At 35.7% G+C, this 17,964-nt stretch overlaps 2 protein-coding genes across 3 annotated transcripts in view; one reads left to right on the forward strand and one right to left on the reverse strand.

Annotated features, from left to right (window-relative positions):
• ARL13B (ADP ribosylation factor like GTPase 13B) overlaps window positions 1-17,964 on the forward strand; it is a 75,341-nt gene that overhangs the window by 31,256 nt on the left and 26,121 nt on the right. The gene's annotated exons all lie outside the window — the stretch shown is intronic.
• STX19 (syntaxin 19) lies at window positions 2,635-3,519 on the reverse strand. The gene has a single exon (XM_060100262.1). It carries the CDS (start codon window positions 3,517-3,519, stop codon window positions 2,635-2,637), a length of 885 nt encoding a protein of 294 aa, XP_059956245.1.

Consider the following 17,964-nt stretch of genomic DNA (forward strand, 5'->3'; position numbering starts at 1 on the left):
TCCTACAATTCCTTGAAACTGCTCTTGTTGGAGTCAACAAATTATCTCCATGTTGCCAAATCCATTGTCACTTTGCTGTTCTTATTTTACCTAAAATTGACTATTTCCTCAACTTTGTTTTCCTTTTAGCACTTTTGCATTACAGCATACTTTTCTTGATTTTCCTCCTATTTCATCGATGGTTCCTTCTTAGTCTTTTTTGTTAACTCCTCTTCTGCTTTAAGTCTAAATTTTAGAATATCCCAAGCTCTTTTCTGGGCTTGCAGTTTTTTGCATCTAGATACTTTTGAGACCTTAAATACTGTTTATTTACTCAGAGGACCCAAATCTATAGCTTTGACATCTCCCAAGAGTTCCTACTGATATAGCTAATATCTTAGAAACCTCCACTTTGACATTTTTTGGTCATCTCAGATTCTATTGGCCAAAACAGAATTTCTTGATTTCCTTCTCACCCCTAGTGTTGAAACCTTCATCTCTGTCTTTTCCCATCTCAGTAAAAGCTATCATAATCTAATCAGTATCCTGTAGATTCTACCTCTTAAATCTATCCCATTTTAGTCTGATTTTGTTTTCCATCGCTACAACTTGGTATATAGTATTTAAGAACTGGTTCTGGAATCAGATTGCCTAGGTTCAAATCCAAGTTCTCTGTGTACAGTTTCTGTGACCTGAGTCAGGTTACTTAACCTAGCTGTACTTCAGTGTTCTTGTTGGTAAAATTTTAAAATTATTAGAACAATGCTGGGACATAGCAAGTATGTTTTTTATTAGTCTTGAGTGTTAGTATTGCTGCTACCACCATCACCACCTCCACTCCCATCCTAGCTCAAGCCTCCATCATCTCTTAACTGGGACTATTGCATTAGCCTTCTAATTGTTTTCTATACCTATATGCTTGTCCTTGACTCACCTGCCCCCAATCCATTCTGACCCGTTCTCCGAACAGTAGACAGGATGATTTTTTTCCCAAATATAAATTACATAACATTACTCCCAGGCCAAAAAACAGCTTTGCCTTTATTACACTTGCTGTAAACTTCAGACTTACAGAGCTTTACATCTAGCCCCTGCTGACCTTTCTTAACCTCATCTCTTGCCTCACTGCTCTTTTCCCACTATGATACAACTGTACTGCTCATTCTTTTTTTTTTTTTTTTTGCGGTATGCGGGCCTCTCACTGTTGTGGCCTCTCCTGCTGCAGAGCACAGGCCTCCAGACTCACAGGCCCAGTGGCCATGGCTCACGGGCCCAGCCGCTCCGTGGCACGCGGGAACCTCCCGGACCGGGGCACGAACCCGCGCCCCCCGCATCGGCAGGCGGACTCCCAACCACTGCACCACCAGGGAAGCCCTGCTCATTCTTCTTTGAGTGGAGTAAGTTATACCCTTCTCAGAGTCTTTGTACTGTTTGTTTCATATGCCTGGAATATGTGCTTCCCTTGTCCTCATCACTCACATCTTCACTTACATTACCTTTTAGAGAGGCCTATATTTACCACCCAGCCTAAAGAAGCCACTCTGACAATATCTTATCATCCTTATTTTAAATCTCTGCCAAGAACTTAACATTGTCTAATATTTGTATTTGTTATATGCTTCCTCCACTAGAATGTTAGTTCCAAAACTATCCCCATGTGAGTTCAGACTGTGTCCCTAGCCCATAGTCTAGTGCCTGGCTTCACAATAAAGTGATGGAGAAACTTCCAAACATACAATTGCCTTTTATTTTTTACTTTATTTGCCAACCCTCTTAATCTGTAATACAGTGTCCTGAATGGACCCAAGTTCAGGAAAACAGTGCCTTAACTTAGCTTTTTAGTCCTTAAGCTAAAATCAGCTCCTAGTTACCAACTAGACTCTTCATTAAGTACATAGTTGGGTTTTCCTAGGATTTGTTGACCACTGAGTTAACTGACCTATCTGAACATAAAAGATTTGATGAAGGGCTTCCCTGGTGGCGCAGTGGTTGAGAGTCCGCCTGCCGATGCAGGGTACACGGGTTCATGCCCCAGTCCGGGAAGATCCCACATGCCGCAGAGCGGCTAGGCCCGTGAGCCATGCCACTGAGGCTGTGCATCCGGAGCCTGTGCTCCGCAACGGGAGAGACCACAACAGTGAGAGGCCCGCGTACCGCAAAAAAAAAAAAAAAAAAAAAAAAAAAAAAAAAATCCGTTACAGCTTCTAGTTTGATTTGGCTTTAATAGAGCGCCACTTGAAGTCTTGTTTTATACAATTCTTAACTACCAAAATGCTCTTAAATGAACCTAAAGCATTGTTTAAGTAGTTGTCACTTACTGATATTCATCTTGTTAAGGCATTGGAAGTTACAAAAATATGTAATAGAGCTTGATACCTGTCTAGAAACTTAAGATCATTTACCTCATTTTCAGTAGTTAACCCATGAGTTTAAAGCTAATATGCTATTTTTAGTTTAATAAATGAAGACTTGTTTTATGTCACTTGCTTTAGAAATTTCTGTAACTCTAGTGGGTAAGGGCGAAAGGGGAAAATTATAACTTAATAGTGATGAAAGTATGTGAATGGCTCTATGAAATGAAGAAAAATGACACAAGACACTAAATTATGGGACATCCTTCATTCTAAAGCTGGAGAAATTTCTAAAATAGCTTCTTTATTTTGAGCCACAGCATGAACAACACCAGCAACACAATACCCTGCAAGGATTTCTTTTTTTGTATTTTACAGCTAGTCCAAATTTTTCTTTAGTAGTGTTAACATACTCTTTTGTGCCATTCACTAACATTTCAATATTGTTGATGCTTTCTCCCTGTTCCTCTACTAAAAGAGATATCTGAATGAAAACGTCCCTTAAATCCTTTATTTTGTTCTCCAAATTAACAAGTTCTTTGTGTCTCTCTTCCATCTCTGAGAGTTGTGCTTTAGTGATACTGATTTCTCGAAGTAAGCTTTCATTAAAAACTTCCCATTTTCCTTGATGAAGCATATCATTTACCTCTTCTTCCGGCACTTCTTTTCCAGCAACTTCAAGCTGACGGAAAATAAATGTCCTGCACTTCTCTTGCTTTGCTGCTATTGTGTCATTGTATATAAACATAGTTTGCTGAAAATGGCGGAACATCGCAGCATGCTGAGATTTAAGTATCCTTGTGACCACTGATGATGGACCGTTTTCATCCTCTGACTTTTTAACTTCTTTTACTAAATCATCCAAACGTCTATTAATGTGTTCTGCTTGGACTTTTATCTCTTTTGTAATGCTAGACTCTCTCTTAAGTAGACTAAACCTTCTCATAGAAGCCACCAGACTTTTCTGTTGCTGCCCAAATTTTTGAACATCATCTGTCAAGTTGTTAATACTCTCCTGTAGTTTTTGTATCTCATGTAGGTGTCTCTCAGCTACAGGCTGTCTTTCATAAATAACAGCTTGCTGCAGAAACACCCCTTGTTCCTCTGCTTCTATAGTCGACACATCCTTTTCTCTAGAGAGCTCAATTTCCTTTGTTCTTTGCTTTAGTTCTTGAAGTCGGTCCTTCATCTTCCCTGTCCTCCTAAAAGCAAAAATGATTGTGTTGAAAAAAGAAAAATTTGGTATTTCCCCCCAGTAGCAGTTGGCTTTACATAGCTATGTCTATCTCTCAGGAAAAATCCTCCTAGTTTTCTGAAAAGATGACTAAAAATTAGAAAAATCAATAATTTCCTCATAAAGATCACTGAAATAGCAAAAGTAATGTAAAATATTTTGTAAATCACTTTGCATAATGCAGGGCTTCTATGAGTCCCATACAGCTGAGTAAAGTAGCTGAGTAAGCAGTGACAGAGAAATAATTGCCCCCAAATAAGTTCTCAGTGTCATGATACTGCCACAGAATCGATTTTTCTTGATTTAGGAAGATATATCTTAGAATGGAAGGTTTGACCATATCTTTTTAGGATTAAAAAGTCACTCTGAATGTGTCCTTATTACTGAAGATATGGTTCCCAGTTAATTTGGTCTATGTAATGTCAAAAAAAATACTCATTTTGCTAAATGTGTGTAGTTCAGCTAAAACCAGTATAGCGACAGGGCAGATTCCATATGAGAGCTTTAAGCAATATAGGTAATGTTGAATTTATCTCAAAATTTCTCAGGCTTCTGGATTGACTAACACATTATTTGACATAGCTTTGTTTTCTTATCCATTGCATATATATAGAAACATATTCTTGGTTTGATCATGCTGATTTCTCATTATTAGCCTTCCTTTGCAAAGATATCCAGACTGTGTTAGAAAAAATTTTTGTCAATTCATAATAAGTGATATTTTTACAAACATGAGAATATATAAAATCTTATTTGGGGGACACTGATAATATTGACACTTATTGTATGCTGTGTTGGTAGTTATTCATGGAATCAATTTGATGTACATAATTATATAGTGATATACATGAAGTAAATTAAAAGAAATCCTTGTTAATAAAATACTTTCTTTTCACAGCACATCTTAACTTTAGAAAGACATTTAAAATGCCTTTCATGATATTTTTGTGGATAAGAGGAAGCTGTTAGGGAGTTATAAGTAGCTCATTGAACCACACATAGTATCAACTAGAGAAAAAGGTCTCTAATGTGACACTGTTATGCTATGGGATTCAGTGCTTGATATGTTTATGCAAATATTTTTATCAGTTATTTGGGTGTCATAGAAGGCATACTTATCAAACATGTTGATGGCACAAACTTTGGAGAGTTCTTTAGTATGTTGGGATTTGAAAATTAAAATAGAACAGAACACTATACTAAAATAACAAAAACATGTTTAACTGGATAGATGTAAAGTATTGCACCTAGTTGTTTAGAAAACACCTCTACATCTATAAACTGGAAGACCCTTGAGTTCATAGCAGTGCTTATGAAAATCACTGGAGATTTTAGTTAATTTTGAGCTTTTAATCAGAACTCTCAGAATAGTTATTATGCTTTCATGAATAATAATGTGATGTCTAGATTGACTAAGAAAGATATTTGTTCCACTGACTCTATGCTATTGAAAGCAAATGGGAGAGGGACTGTGTTAAGTATGAGATGAAAATCCACAAATTGGGAATTTCCAAACTGTCATGGAAAGGATGAGATTGGAAGACCATAGTATATGGAGAGTTGTTGAAAGAAATGGAAATATTTGTTCTGAAAAAGAAAAGGTCGAGGGAATATCTACAACTGTTTTCTAAAATGTGTAGATCTGTATATGAGAGATTAGACGTCCTGGCGTAACTCCAAAGAGCAGTGTGGGTGGAAATTACATGAAGTGAGGTTTGGTTTAGTATAAAGAAGACTTTTCACACATGTAGAGCTGTCTGAAGATGGAGTGAACTGTTTCATGAGATAAAAACCTTGCCATCACTAGAGATGTTCAAGATGTTCTTGAATGATGACCCAGTCGAGGATACTGTAGAAATGATACCTGTATTACATAAAAAGTTAAACTAATATCCTGATAATATTCCTTTGATTTTAAAGAACTGACATTCTGTCAGATAATTTTTGAAGCTTACTATATGCAAAGTTTTAAATGCTATAGTGTGTATTCAGTAATACCTGTCCTTGAGTAATTAATATCTGAGGGGAGATGGACAATACACAATTAAACAGATAAATGAGATGATTTTAGATCTTGATAGATCAATTAGGCAAGGCCTCTCTAAGGAGCTATTTGAGTGTAGACCTAAATGTTGAGAAGATGAAGAGCCAAGAAAGTGCATCCTGAGTATTGGAGATGGGGTGCCAGGGCAGTGAGTAGGACTGGTATGTTTTAAGAACAAAATTAATGCTTATGTAGATAGAAATTAATATGGGCAGTAACATTGGAGGAGTGAAGTCAGGACGGTACGTGGGGATCAGATCACAAAGGGCCTTGTGGGTCAAAATAAGGAATTTAGATTTTATTCTAGATTCAGTGGCAGACAGTGAAAGGATAAATAGGGTATTGACATAAGATTTATGTTTTTAAAAGATCACTGTATAGAGAATAGTTTCCTGATAACCTCCAGGAGAGATCTGGATGGAAACTAGATGGAATAAATGGGAACCATCTGGGATATATTTTGCAGGTAGAAGCAATAGGACTTACTGGTGATTTTAACCCTTCAGTAGCACTTAACCACCATTACTTCTTGAAACGCTTTTAAGTGTTTCTCCTGGCTTTCCTCTTGCCTCTTTGGCTCTTCCTTCATCATTTTCTCCTCCCTGGTTTCTTCTCGTCTTTCCTCCCGCTGAATACTGGAATGCTTCCACACACAGTCCTCTTTTTACCCACCGTTGTTTTCCAGTCTCACAGTGTTAAATGCCGTCCGTTAGCTGATGACTCAAAGTTATATCTCAAGTCTAGACTGTTCTCATAACACTTGTCTACTCAATAGCTCCATTTGAATGTCTGTGTCTAAAATAATTTCCCGATCTTCCAACTCCCAAACTGCTGCTGCATCTCAGTAAGTGGCACCTCTCCCAGTCTCTTCTTCCAGTCTTCTTCCAAGTCACCCTACCAAAAACTTTGGAGTCATTCTGGACTACGTGACTACTCTGTTTTGTGTCCCCATCCCCCCTCCCCCTGCCCACACACCCTTATATTCAAACTAACAGGGAATCTTGTCAATCCCTTTTTCAGGGTACATCAGGAACCACCTCCCTGGTTCATGTCACCATCCTTTCTCACCTGGATTATTGCAGTCGTCTCCTATATGGTCTCCTTGTTTCTTCCTTTGTATCCCCGTCTCCTCTGGTCTTTTCTTAACACAGAAACAAGAGTTAAAATGTAAGTCAGAGCATGTCATTCCTGTGCCTAAAGCCCTCCTTTAGTGTGATCTCTCAGAGGAAAAGCCAGAGCCTACAAGGTCCAGTATGACTTCACCTCTCCTTTCGCCCTTCTGACCATGCCTCCTACAACTCCCCCTCCCTCTGCCTCAATCACACTGTTCTGCTGGTTATTCCTCACACAAACCTGGCAGGATCCTGCCTTAGGGCTTTGGCACTTGCTGTCTTCTCTGTTTTGGAATGCTCTTCCCCATGTAGTGCTGTCTTATTCCCCCAACTTCTTTAAATCTTACTGAGATGACACCCTCTCAGTAAGGCTGTCCTTGGTGACCCTATCTAGAACTGCAACCACACTTCCCAGCTTTAGTTTTTTTCCTAGCACTTTTCACTATATTTTACTTGTTTATCTTACTTTATTGTCTGCTCTATTCCCCAAATATAAGCTCCATGAAGGCAAGGATCTTTATTCATTCTGGTATTCCCAGCACCTTCACAAGTCTCATTTATTCAAGTTCTGATATTGAGCTCTTTATAGTTCATATTTTTCTGAGTTCTTAATATGTGACAGGCACGGTTCTAAGTGTGTTGTATGTTCTTTTAAGAACTCTGAATTAAGTATTATCATGGTCTCCATTTTACAGATGATGACATTAAGACCTGATCTTAAGTAACTTAACCAAGATATCAGCTCGTGGTAGAGTTGGGATTCAAATTCAGGCAGTCTAGTTTGAAGGACTCACTCTTTACTGTGCTATAAAGCCTTCTTCAATGGTATCAGATGCTCTATAGAGACCAGTTCAGATAAGTTCTGAGAAGAGGCAATTAGGTAAGTGAAGTGGTTGGGAAAGAAGCCAGATCACAAGGGATACTAAGACCTTGAAATCTGTTTTTGATGGAAAAAGTCTTTTATAGATATTAACAGTTTACTCAGAGACATTTGCTGTGTACCTGTATTGCTGAGCATTTTAAGTACTGGTTGGAAACATTTAACAGCAAGTTTTTGTTGCCTGTAATGCACTTACAGTTTTCTGCTCTTTATTTTAAATTACCTAAATATGTAATTCATATAGCTTGCAGTCTTTTATTTTACCACTGATTTGCTATATTAAAAGTAAAAAGCTGGGCCTCCCTGGTGGCGCAAGTGGTTGAGAGTCCGCCTGCCGATGCAGGGGATACGGGTTCGTGCCCCGGTCTGGGAGGATCCCATATGCCGCGGAGCGGCTGGGCCCGTGAGCCATGGCCGCTGAGCCTGCGCGTCCGGAGCCTGTGCTCCGCAACGGGGGAGGCCACAACAGTGAGAGGCCCGCATACCGCAAAAAAAAAAAAAAAAAAAAAAAAAAGTAAAAAGCTTCAGTCTGTACAATTTATGCAAATAAGAGACTTCTAAGAAGGGAAAGGATTTCATTCCCTCTGTCTCCCCACCTTTCCATTGTCTGTATTCTACCTTACTTGCAAAGAATAATTTCTTTACCTTAGGAACAAAACTAACCAGATCCAGTGGTTTACTAAGATCTGTGGGAAAAAATAATAAGCTATAATATTAAACCTGGAAAATTTGTGAAAAGAAGATTAGTCAAGGAGGACTATGAGAAGGTGGCAATATAGATTGCAAACTTTGGGTGTTAGGGGGTGTTAGGAAATTAGATCAATATAAAACACTAATATATTGATCCATGTGTTGGGCATACCTTCTAGGAAAGTATTGATATTTACTGGCCTTTGTCCTTACAAGTAGGAAATAAGCAAACTAGAGAAAAAATATATAATACCATGTGAGCATACTATTTTTTTTAATAAACTTATTTTATTTATTAATTTTTATTTTTGACTGTGTTGGGTCTTTGTTGCTGCACGTGGGTTTTCTCTAGTTGCAGCGAGCAGGGGCTACTCTTCGCTGCAGTGCACGGGCTTCTCGTTGCGGTGGCTTGTCTTGTTGCAGAGCGCAGGCTCTAGGGCGCAGGCTCAGTAGTTGTGGCACGCAGGCTTAGTTGCTCTGCGGTATGTGGGATCTTTCTGGACCAGGGCTCGAACCTGTGTCCCCTGCATTGGCAGGCGGATTCTTAACCACTGCGCCACCAGGGAAGTCCTAGCATACTATTTTTTTAAGTCCTTTATTAAAGTGAAAACAAAGTGATTTTAATTGAGAAAGATTTCAGTACTAGAGCAACCAATTAAACGTGCAGAAAGTTTGATATTAACATTTTTTATATTTTTCCCACCTTTAAATTATAATAAACAGATTAAGTTATGTATATATAATTTCATGTAATTAAGTTATTTATAATTAATTAGTTAATTGTAATTAACCTAATATAATCCTTAATATAAAAATTCAGATTTTAAGAGATAAATGGTAAAGATTTTTAGCTTTATAAACTAATTTAGGTTGGGATTTCTTGTGAATTTTAAATATTCAGTTTATGAAAAATTCCGCTTGGTCCCATTTTTATCAGTCAAGATATGCTTGGTTATGCCACAGTAATGTCCAGTCACCAAATTTTGATGGATTACAACCACAAAGATGTATTTTTCGTTCACATTTCATGTCCACGTTGGGTTAGCAGGGGCTACTGGTTCCCATCTTGGTTTCTCAGAGACCTAAGCTCCACCTTTCTGGCTGTGGTAGGCTGGTAGGGCAGTTGGAAGTACTGGAGAGTCTCTCATAGACGTTAAAATGCTGTAGCCTGAAATGATGCGTGTCACTTTCCTTTGCAACTCCTCGACCAACTGAAGGAGGATGGTAGTGATATGTAGTCCTCACCTGTTCTCCAAAGGAGAGGTGAACCTGGTTTCTTCCACATCTATTGAATATTGTAATTTGATTCCAAAAATAATCCTTAGAGGTTAACTAATCAATTTCTCATTTTTCTTATGGGGAAATAGGAAATCAGAAAAGTTAAGTGTTTTACCCAGAGCTTGCTAGTAGTAGTACTGGTATAATAATGCAAACTTCCTGGCTGCTAGACCAGTGCTTTTTTCATTATAAGATGTATAATATAAATTTCCTAGAATGTATATGTTATGTAAAGCTGGGTCATCTATACGCTCTTTTGTATTCAGTATTTTATAAATATTTGATGGTTATGCTGGAACAGATTTTTAAAAACACGTACAAACACTGGGAAGTGATTGTAGAAACTTTTTTTTCATGTGATAACTTTGAGAAAGCAGAAGTACCACCCATGATTTATTATATGCCTCTGATAAGGACTAATCTTTCTAGTACAGAGGGAGGTAATTACTAAAGTCAGTTAGCCTAATGATTTATCTTGAATAGCTCCATACTGTTCTCTGTTTGGTTTAATGTTTATCACTTCCTTATCTGTATGCTCCCTCTGGTATTACCATATTGATACTGAAAATAGATTCCTCCAAAAGTGTTTAAAACGGATGTCACGTTGCTTTTTTTTTTTTTTTTTTTTTTTTTGCCATACGCGGGCCTCTCACTGTTGTGGCCTCTCCCGTTGCGGAGCACAGGCTCCGGATGCGCAGGCTCAGCGGCCATGGCTCACGGGCCCAGCCGCTCCGCGGCATATGGGATCCTCCCAGACCGGGGCACGAACCCGTATCCCCTGCATCGGCAGGCGGACTCTCAACCACTGCGCCACCAGGGAGGCCCTCATGTTGCTTTTGATACAGCCATAAGCTTTTTCTTTTCTTTCTTTCCTTCCTTCCTTCCTTTCCTCCTTCCCTCCTTCCCTCCTCCCCCCCTACATGATTTGAACAAAGCCTTTTCTTTTAAAAATGTTTTTAATGTGATTATTTTCATCATTAATACAGATACACAGTTTAAGAAGTCAGACCACTTCAAGGCTTATGAAGATATACAGCTGACCCCTGCCTGCCCCACCACATTCTATTTCCAGTTCCTTATTCCCAAAGGCAGTCATTTTCAACTCCTTAGCTATATGTTGCTTTTAAACTCCCTATTTCTTGATAATTTGCTTATGTAGATGTTTACACTTTTTTCAGTTTTAAATAATCTTTGCTATGAAAGATATGAATTTAACTTTTTTTTTTTTTGGCTGCACCACACAGCTTGCAGGACAGTTCCCTGACCAGGGGTTGAACCTGTGCCTTGGCAGTGAAAGTGCGGAGTCCTAACCACAGGACCACCAGGGAATTCTAGGATTTAACTTTCTCTTACACCCCCATCCTTCCCTCAAATTTTTCCTCCAATGTAATTATATCACAGTTTTTGTTATAGTCAATATTATGTGTTTATGTTATTAGGACTACCCAAATACTATATTTACCAGAATCACATATTATATATACCAGAATCACACCAGAATCATATTATATATACCAGAATCACTAGGGTTATATTTCCTTTCTCAGAATAATTTTTTTCACTGTTATCTAGGCTTTTTCAGTGGATAGAGCTAGGAGATGTATATTTTTATTTTAAGAAAGCTTTTCACTGAAGTATTTATACATATACAGAAAGTGCCCAAAACATAAATGTATAATTTGATGATTTTTCACAAAGCGAACGGACCCATGTAACCACTACACAGATCAAGAACCTTGTAACTTTTAAATTTTTCTTGAAATTATTAATTACCTAAGTTTTTCAGTTGCCTCATTTTGTACATATGCATCACTAATTCATTCTAAAACTCTTCATTTGAACTGAAAATATTCTCTTGATGTATATATAGCAGGTATTCTTTTCTATTTCATTTTATTGTTTTATCTTTTGAGGCTTCTTTCTTGGAACCCTGATTACCACACAGCTGTTGTCTTGACCTGATTACCACACAGCTGTTGTGTTGGAATTTTTCTCTCCTTCTGTGTATTTTCTCCTCATTCCTTGTTCCTCATCTCTATTTTTGGTTTATCCCCTTGATTTGAGGGCATACCGTAGCTTCCTTTTAAAACATAGGTATGGTGATAACTTGCATTTTGGAAAATGTTTTTATTCTGTCCTTACACCTGAATGATATATTTTCTGCAGATGTAATTCTTACTTGGAAATTGTGTTCCCTTAGAATTTTGAAATTTTTGCTGTGTTTTCTTTTAAGTTTCTTTGTTACCCTTGAGAAATCTGCCATCTGATTCCTGATATTTTGTATAAGATGTGGGTTTTTTTGTTTTTGTTTTTAATTTCCTTCAATGTAATCCTTTGCCTTTTCTCTTTATTCCTCATGTTTTGAAATTTTGCAATAACATGACCTAGGAACGTCTTTTTGCATGTATTTGCTAGATGTTTAGTGGCTCTTTCCAATTTGGAAATTCATGTACTTATGGTTTCTTTTGGAGGGGATCCTAACTTTTAAAAGAACTTCATCTTCTCCATTTTCTTTGTATTGTTTTCTTTGAAATTGCCCTTATTTGGATGTTGACTTTATTAACTATTCGTCTAATTTTCTTAGTATCTGAAAAGTAGAGTGATTTGCCTGAGGTCACACAACTAAAAAGTAGCAGAGCCTACATTCAGATGTACATCTACTTGCCTGCAGATCTGTTATTTTTCTTTATTTCATAGTGAATAGATATAGATTATCCTAGTGAAACATGCTACAAATGAAGTTGATCTGTATCAAATATTGTATTATGTTGTTAATATAAATGCTATGTTTAAAAGAAAAAAGTTCTTGCAGCAGGTAATATAGCATATTAGATCTAAAATAATTATGTTAGCAGCTGTATTAGGATTTTTCATACAATCAGACCAAATTAAGCACTTTACAATTTAGAAAAAGAAAAAGTATTAGTTCAGGGACTTCCCTGGCACTTCCACTGCAGGAGGCATGGGTTTGATCCCTGGTCAGGGAACTAAGATCCCGCAGGCTGTGTGGCACCCCCCCCCCCCGAAAAAAAAGAATAATGATTGATTCTGATCCCACACACCTGTGTCACGGAAAATCTAAAAAATTTTGAATCCTATCCTTGACACCATGTAGAGATTGGGATTCTTGTATTTTCTTCTGCTGTACCTCATAGTCATAGAATGAGATAAGACCAGAAGTAAGGTACACTGCATTCCTATTTATGTACACAGGTTTCTGTTTCCTATTCATATACTAACCTGTTACTATGAATTCTTACAACTATAATGTATATAGCAGATATGATGTTGTTGTACTATTTTTTTTAATTGACTTGTGTTCCTCATAATATGGGAAAAGAAAAGAGTGATAGTATTGGAGGCTCAGATGAGAAATGAGAGAGGTATCAAAACCAAACAGATTTTGATTTTATTCATGAGAATTAAGTCTTATCTAATGCTAAGTAGCCTGACAATTTATAAATTTCACAGTTCTCAAGAACTACAGTGTCTCTAACTTTCTCTTTGGTTGCATGGCTTGGAACAAATCCTGAAACAACCCCCTCTAATATACTTATGGCTAGTTAGGTCTTTCTTTTTTTCATTTTAATTACACATAAATGAACAATGTCATCAAAAGCCTTTTTCTGAAGCATCATAGTTTAACATTTTTTTAAGAAATAGAATATTTCAAGTTGATATTGTAGCACAGTATACTTTTGCAAAGTGCTTTGAGAAGTAAAATTTTACTGTCACTGATTTTGGAAATGAAGATATTTGACTCTCCCTTATAAAGATGGTCTTATCCTGGGTTTCTGTGTTCTTGGGATAACAGTTTTATGAAGGAATACCACACTTTCATATTTGAATAAAAGATACTTTAAGGAACTCTTTAAAATATATTGATATGTATTTTATATTCATTAATCTTAATAAATTTAGTAGCAAAAAGAAAGTAAATATTCTGAATCTTTTTTTTCTATAGATCTCTATATGTTACTGATATTAAAGGAAAAACAGATTTCCTTTCAGTGCTGTATATCATAGCATGCATATTATAGTAAATGATGTTTATATAAAATCAGCTGTAAAGTTTATACTGTGTTCATCTTGGTGTATGTCTTCATTTATTTCTTTTGAACATTTAAAATATATTTATGTTCAAGATCCTTTTACATTATTAGGTTATTTCTGGTTTCTTAGAAATAATTCCTTTTGTTTATTGTGGCCACCAATTGTTTTTCTTGGTGATGGGCAAGTATATTTAGTAAACTTTGTCAGCAGATTATCTTCAGTGGGGAATTATATTATACAAGAATGCCCTGAGTGCCCTGCATTATGGATACATTCTTAACCGCATTTTTGTTGTTGTCACTACTAGGGCCCCATGGAGTTTGCCCATCATAGCCCAGGTAGTATAAATACAGTTTCCCTCTATATCTGTGGGGAATTGGTTCCAGGACCCCCACAGAGACCAAAATCCACGGATACTTAGGTCTCATATAAAATGGTGCAGCATTTGCATATAACTTATGTACATCCTCCTGTATATTTTTACATACTTTAAAAGTATACTTTAATCATCTCTAGATTACATGTAATACCTAATACAATGTACGTGGTATATAAATGGTTGTAAATAAAATGTAAATGCTATCTAAATAGTGGCTGGTACGTAGAAATTTCAAGTTTTGCTTTTTTGGAACTTTCTGGGGTTTTTCCTGAGTATTTTCCATCTGAGGTTGGTTGAATCCATGCATGTGGAACCTGCAGGTACAGAGGGCTGACTGTATGGGCCTGATCTTTCTCTAGTGATTTCTATAGCCCAGGTAGTATAAATATGGACCTAATTTTTCTGTAGTGATCTTGTAGCCTGAGTGAATACCTCACTCCCTGCTGTACTCCTGGACAAGCCAACAGAGATTTTCCTGTGTCTGTATACAGGCTGTTCTTTTTCTGGTCCACTATTTCATATAGGAAACTCAATTTTAGTTCCCTATTATGAACAAACTCTAAACCGGAGCCTCTAAGATAAAAGTGTTTTCTTCCTGTAGCCCATGGAGTTAGCGTTAATTCCTACTCTCCACCTTGGCTATGAATGTGTTCCCTCTTCATTTCTGGTACCTGGAAATTTCCCTTTCTTACTTCACATGTAATGATGTAGTTTAGAAATTTGTCTTTTTTTCCCCCTTAAGATTATATCAAACACTTCTCTACGTTTCTAGCAAGAGGAGGAGTTTCTGTATCTGTGCATCTTCACTGAAAGTCATAGGTGATTATCTTTACAGAGTTAACATAATTCAGAATGTTCCCTAAATCCTTATATTCATCTGTGCAGAAACTGACCTAATGTAGGTATTCAGGTGCATGCTATACATAAATTGCATTTTCCAGTAGTTGCATATACACAGCTACATGTATAACTATTTCCAATTTAACTGTTTAATCTTATATCTTCATAAATTATAAGCAAAGTGAGATATCTAAGCATATTAGAATTTAAAAGTTGGAAGAGACAGAGTTCAAGAAGGCATAACATATTAAGTGCATAGTTGTGAAATCATTTAATTGCTTAGGTAAGTGAAATTGATGATACTACCATTTTTTGCAATCTTCTCTCTACCTTAAATTTATTTTCTTAATATCCGAAGAGTTCTATCCAAATGTAAGCCATCTTTCAGCATGTTTAACTTACTGCTTTGCTGTACAGTTTTGAATTCTACTGTTAATAACTGTATCTTTGAGCTTAAATGTGATATTTGCAAAAAGAAAGTTAGAACACTAATTTATAAATATAGTAATCAAGTTTGACAATTTGTTTTGGGAAATACGAAAGTAAACTTGTATGACTCAAATAAAAGTTTCTCCACTCTATTACAGACAGGGAACATTTCCAGGAACAGAAATATGAATAAAAATTATCTAGTGCTTTAAGAACTATGCCCTGGGATAGATACTTTATAAATTTATAGATTTTTTTTAACTAAGACATTTCTTTTTATAGTTACTATAATGATTAAATATTTTAAGAAATGTAACCAGTTTTTATTTAACGTAAAATAGAATATTCTTTTGCTTTTGTGTGTGAAGACATGTTGCAACATTTCCCTAGTTCAAGGTGAAAGCAGCTGTTACTGGAATGTTCACCTCTTTGGCTACTTAAATGAAGAAAACAAACTTAAAAAAAATTATTACAAATTGTGTAAATTCTATATAAGTTTAAATTATCAGACATTTTTTTGTAATGCAGCCTTTCAGTGCTTTTCAAATTCTATTTTTTGTTTAGTGTAAATAAGTTAATTGTTAAATTAACTCATTTAATGTAACAAGACCATTTTTGTTTAAATATTAAGACTCATGTAATTTTGAACTCTCACTTATCTGATTAAAGTAAGCTCTACTTATGTAAAATTATTTTTATATAAATTTAAAACTGCATAGCCACAAATATAATGTGTTCTAGGTATTACATAGCCAACTTTCAAGTTTAACCTTAAAACATTTAGTAATAATAATTATTATTTTGATTTGAAATGGGTTATATATTAAAATCTAACATAACAATTGTAAAATAACTTTGAAGAAATATCAAAAAATAAAACATGTTTTGGTTAAGCCTCTATACACTGTTTAATTTTGAAAGTATCAGACCTACCTATGTATGTTGCATTTAAATGATATTGACTTAAATTGTTTAAATTATGAAATCAAATATAGATATTAAATTTTATAATTTAAGTACTTTCAGTACATTAGCTGAAACATTTCAAAATTGAGTACTTTAAAAAAAATTGACTACTTTGGTATTTTACAATAGTCCTTTTACAGCAAGATTATTTTTTAATTTCCTCAAGTTAATTTTTAAGATTCTGGGAAACTACAATGAAGGAATTAAGGCCTTGTAGAAAATTATCTTAAATTCTTAAACATTATACATATGTGTCATATTGGGCATTAACTTCTTTTCAGAATTAAATGGAAAAGTGTTCTCTAAAGCAAACATTTTATGACTAATTTATATAGTCTGTTCATAGAAGAATTTTAAGTTTGTTTTTATAGGGTCTGACTTTCTAGTGTTTCCAAAATGAAAAGACATTTTTTTAAAGGACATAAAATAAAAAGTTGATTTTTTGTTTATGGTGGTCTATTTCTAGGAACTCTAAACCCAAATCTCATTCAGCATATCCGTAGTATATATGAGCACATCAGCTGCCTGTAGCCTCGTCCAAATCTGAGCAAAACAGGTAACTTTAATTATCTGTTGGGCTCTTTTTAAATGTCACAGATTTCAGTCTCTGGATATCTCACATTAAAAAGTACAAAAAAGAGTGGTATGTTTACCTTTGTCTTGTTCCTTTTGTTGCTTTTCCACCTGCACAGTTGGAGTCCTGCCTGTGAGAGGAAAACTGAGTACCACCTGTAATGTTTTACTCAAATTCTATTTGTCTCTGTCTTATAGTTCACAGGATAATTTCTGTATGGTTTTCATTTAGTTAACTTAATTGAAAGCCACATAATGAAGTCAAATAAGTTAAAGTTATCATTTTGTTATTAATATCAAATGAGAAGTATAAATTTCTTACCTCACCCCTGGGGAATCCAGTTCTGCCTGTTAGCTGCGTGTTCTTTAGATTAAAGGAAGTTTGTTTTCAGTGGAGCTAGTTGGTAACAGGAAGTCCTTGTTAAACTGCCTAAGGTGTACTTGGCACAGGCTCTATAGTTCCAGTCCTATATTACATGCAAAGTACATTACTCACAAAAGAGGGGGGTTGTAATTAAGCAAAGATTACTTTGTTTTCTTTAGGTATGAAAACTTGCTAAATGTATGGAATTTGGAATAAATAGGAATGGAAAGAACCTTGGGTAAAGGCTTTTTGTTCAGTTTACTTTAAAATGATTTAATTCCATCTTATTTTAAGGAATTCCAAGAACTTAACTGAGAAAATTACCAAATTTCAGAACTACAACAGCCAGAAAAGAGTTCATGTCTTTAAACCTGCCACCTTACCTTTCTTTTTAGTATGCCTGCTATTTTTAAGTTTCTTTCATAGTTTTCAATATCAAAAACTGAAATTGTGCAGCACTATATGTTATGCTATTTATTATATCAATATAACAATTCAAAATTAATTTTTACTAGAGTGAAATATTTGTAGGAAAAATCAGAAATAAAATTTCTCTCACACAACTAAATTTTCTTACATTCCCTTTTTCTCTGCCTGAGTTGTTATGATTTGAGAGTGAGAGGAGGGACATTGCTATAATATCTATCAAAATAACATCTGTATTTATTCTTTGGTCTAGTAGTCCTACTTCCTGGAGTCTGTTCCCAAAATAAGAAATAACATCTTCACACACTTTATTCCTCACAGCCCTCTTTGTAAAATCAAGACATTGGAAACAACCCATGATGAAAC

Source organism: Mesoplodon densirostris, chromosome 5 (genome assembly GCF_025265405.1).
Source record: "Mesoplodon densirostris isolate mMesDen1 chromosome 5, mMesDen1 primary haplotype, whole genome shotgun sequence".
Classification (NCBI taxonomy): domain Eukaryota; kingdom Metazoa; phylum Chordata; class Mammalia; order Artiodactyla; family Ziphiidae; genus Mesoplodon; species Mesoplodon densirostris.